The following is a 2,834-nucleotide window of genomic DNA, read 5'->3' on the forward strand; positions in this document are numbered from 1 at the left end:
GATAACGACATGTGGCTAAGTTTACCACGACAAACATCTTCACTTTAACAAAAGTGTTCTGTCATTTTTTTTTCATTCATGTGAGATTGAAATTAAAAAAAAAAAAATACAATTTCATTTATGTAAAATGAAAAAGCTGCAAAATGGAATAACTTATTTAGAATTTCTTTTACTTTTCTTAAATAAATATTTTAGTAACAATAAGAGAAATTTTTGTTGAGAAGACTACAAGAATAAAGTGACTCTTACCAAGCTTTAACACGAATGAGAACTTGTCCTTCTCCGGCTATTGGTTGCGGTTTCGTTTGGATTTTGACCATTTTCAGACCCCCAAAACCTGTTAAAACCACTGCTTTCATTTCTTTGGGAGCCGGTGTTTCGGTCTTGGCCGGATCTTCTGTACTTGTCGCTTCTTTGCTTTGAGCAGAGGTAGTAGTATCGTCAGAAGAATCTCCAGGCATGGTTACTTAACAGTTTCCAGTAGTTTAAACAAAATATATTTTAGACTTATTCAGACTTCTATGAGGCTTTGTTCAATACAAAATATGCGAGGTGAAAAAAATGTATATATGTATATTTAAATATCTGCGTATAAGCAATGTATGTATTTTCTTGTAAATTGTTGTGGATTTAAGTATATGAAGCAACACTAAAAAGCTTGCTTTGTTACGCAAATAGCCTTGCCGTACCAATACAGCTGTTGACGACCGACCCAAGAACTCGACCAATCTGCTCGATAAAATCTTCTCTTCCTGGTTTTATTCATATCTCCCCCTCCTCCTCCTCCTCCTTCCTCTCATCTCTTTCTTTTCATTCATCTTTCATTCTTTTTCTCTCTCTTACTTTTCCCTTTAATTCATCTTCCATGCTTTCTCTCTCCTTTTCTCTACACTCATTCTCTTCTTTCGCCGTCTCTCCTTTTTTCTTTTCATTCATCTCTTTCTTTCTCTCTATTTGTTTATGTCTATTCTGTTTTGTTTACATTCGTCTACCTGAACCACACGCTCTCTCTTTCTTCGCCTATTCCTCTTTTTTTTTTACCGTAATTTATCTTCCAATACAACTCCCCACACTCTCTCTTTTATCAGTAAACTGTTTTGTTGTCTTTCTATCAAGCGATCCTAGTCATCTTGTTTACTCTTTTCTTTCTTTCTTTCTTTCTTTATTGCTCTCTCTCTCTTTCTTTCTCTCACTGACAGTTTAATAGAGGCAGTGAAATTATCTATCTATCTATCTATCTATCTATCTATCTATCTATCTATCTATCTATCTATCTATCTATCTATCTATCCATCCATCCATCTATCTGTCTATCTGTATGTCTGTCTGTCCCAGTGCATCCATGTGTCTGACTGAATGCCTGTCTGTCTTTCTCCATCCCTCCATCCCTTCATCCATCCGTCCTCCGTCCGTCTAAATAACACGTCCAGCTGTCAGTCCGTTCCTCTTTCTTTATCTTCTTCGTCCTCTAAGACATTTTCCTGTTATTACCCTAATCCACAACAACCTCCTCCTATTACCCTAATCCGCCAACATTCCCCCGCCTCCCCCATTCCATTATCCTAATCCAGATTCGGCTCGATTGAAAATGCTTCGATAATCAACTTGCTACCGATTCTTTCACCGTCCAGAAGTGCCACCAGCACGTTTCCTTTACGATGCCAATACTGTTGGGGAAAGCCATGAGTATCACAACATTAGATTTTCCCATATGTTTGTCTTGTTTTCAAAATATTCCGTCTGAGTCCATAAATACATATTACTAACTAGTAATATATTACTTGCTGTGACTAGGCACATAACTTTATATGTTCGGTGGTAAAAGAGGATGTTAGGCCTTCATCTGTCTCCCATAGGACGTTAACGATATAAATTAAGAGAAGTTGTGTGATGCTAGAATTGAAACTGCGTTGTAGTCTTTATTCGTTGTGCACATCTATTAGCATTTGTTACAATGTTGCTTTCAAATTCTGGTCCAAGGCCAACAATTTTGGGGAGGGAGTAAGTCGATTACATCGATCCCATTGCTTAACTGGTACTTTTTTTTTTATCGACCCAAAAATATGAAAGGCAAAGTCGACCACGGCGGAATTTGAACTCGGAACATAAAGACGGACGAAATGTCGCTAAGCATTTTATCAGCTCACCTCCATACAGTCAATTTAAGATATTATTTACTCAACAGTAAACAGCCATAATATAAGTGAGTAATTTATAAGAAGGGCGACAGGAAAACAATGTAATATTTACAACATTTTCCTTACTCATTGTTTTAAAAAATAACTTTTCGGATTTACTATTTGCTCCTTGTTACAAAAAAAAATTAGACACTGAAAAGAAAAAAAGAAGTGATGTCTCCATTTTCTTCATGTCCTAATGTTAATCCTGGCCTTGGTTAAATCTCCCTAAAATCACATATTACTACGTTAGAAACAAAATTAGAGAAACATTAGATAAACTGGTCTTGAGATAAGCCCTTGATAGAATGTCCTTGATTCTAGTTGTTTGATCAAGGTTGATCCACAGCATAAACAACAGCGACAGAACTCGCGTGAGTGCCGCTTGGAAGCAGCTCTTCAGTGTGTCTCCCCGCCATCTCCAGCATCAGACAAACTATAACAGCAGACCCAAAGGTGCCGCCTCCATAAAAGTGTCTCCTGGAGCGGAAACCCCTTCTCAGTTACGCTATTGATTAACATTATTAAAGACAGTACAGGCGAAATTACCGAGTAGTTAAGGCGCTCTATTCACAGTGGATGTTTCGATGTGCTTTTGTGTGTGTGTGTAGACCCATTTATTAGCTGTTCAGAATGGATACCAGATCAATTAGGTTG

At 37.3% G+C, this 2,834-nt stretch overlaps 1 protein-coding gene across 4 annotated transcripts in view; it reads right to left on the minus strand.

The window, feature by feature from the left end:
• The window catches only part of LOC106875997 (synaptic vesicle membrane protein VAT-1 homolog-like), a 90,931-nt gene extending 90,174 nt beyond the window's left edge, over positions 1-757 (minus strand). For 3 of the 4 annotated variants that reach the window (XM_014924347.2, XM_014924346.2, XM_014924345.2), the window contains exon 1: positions 250-757. In XM_014924347.2, coding sequence (XP_014779833.1) covers positions 250-461 — 212 coding nt within the window. In that variant the 5' untranslated portion in view covers positions 462-757. The remainder of the gene's footprint in view (positions 1-249) is intronic. The other variant, XM_014924348.2, reaches the window with a different exon arrangement.
• Between the last annotated feature and the right edge of the window lie 2,077 nt (positions 758-2,834).

Source organism: Octopus bimaculoides, chromosome 1 (genome assembly GCF_001194135.2).
Source record: "Octopus bimaculoides isolate UCB-OBI-ISO-001 chromosome 1, ASM119413v2, whole genome shotgun sequence".
In the NCBI taxonomy this organism is placed as follows: domain Eukaryota; kingdom Metazoa; phylum Mollusca; class Cephalopoda; order Octopoda; family Octopodidae; genus Octopus; species Octopus bimaculoides.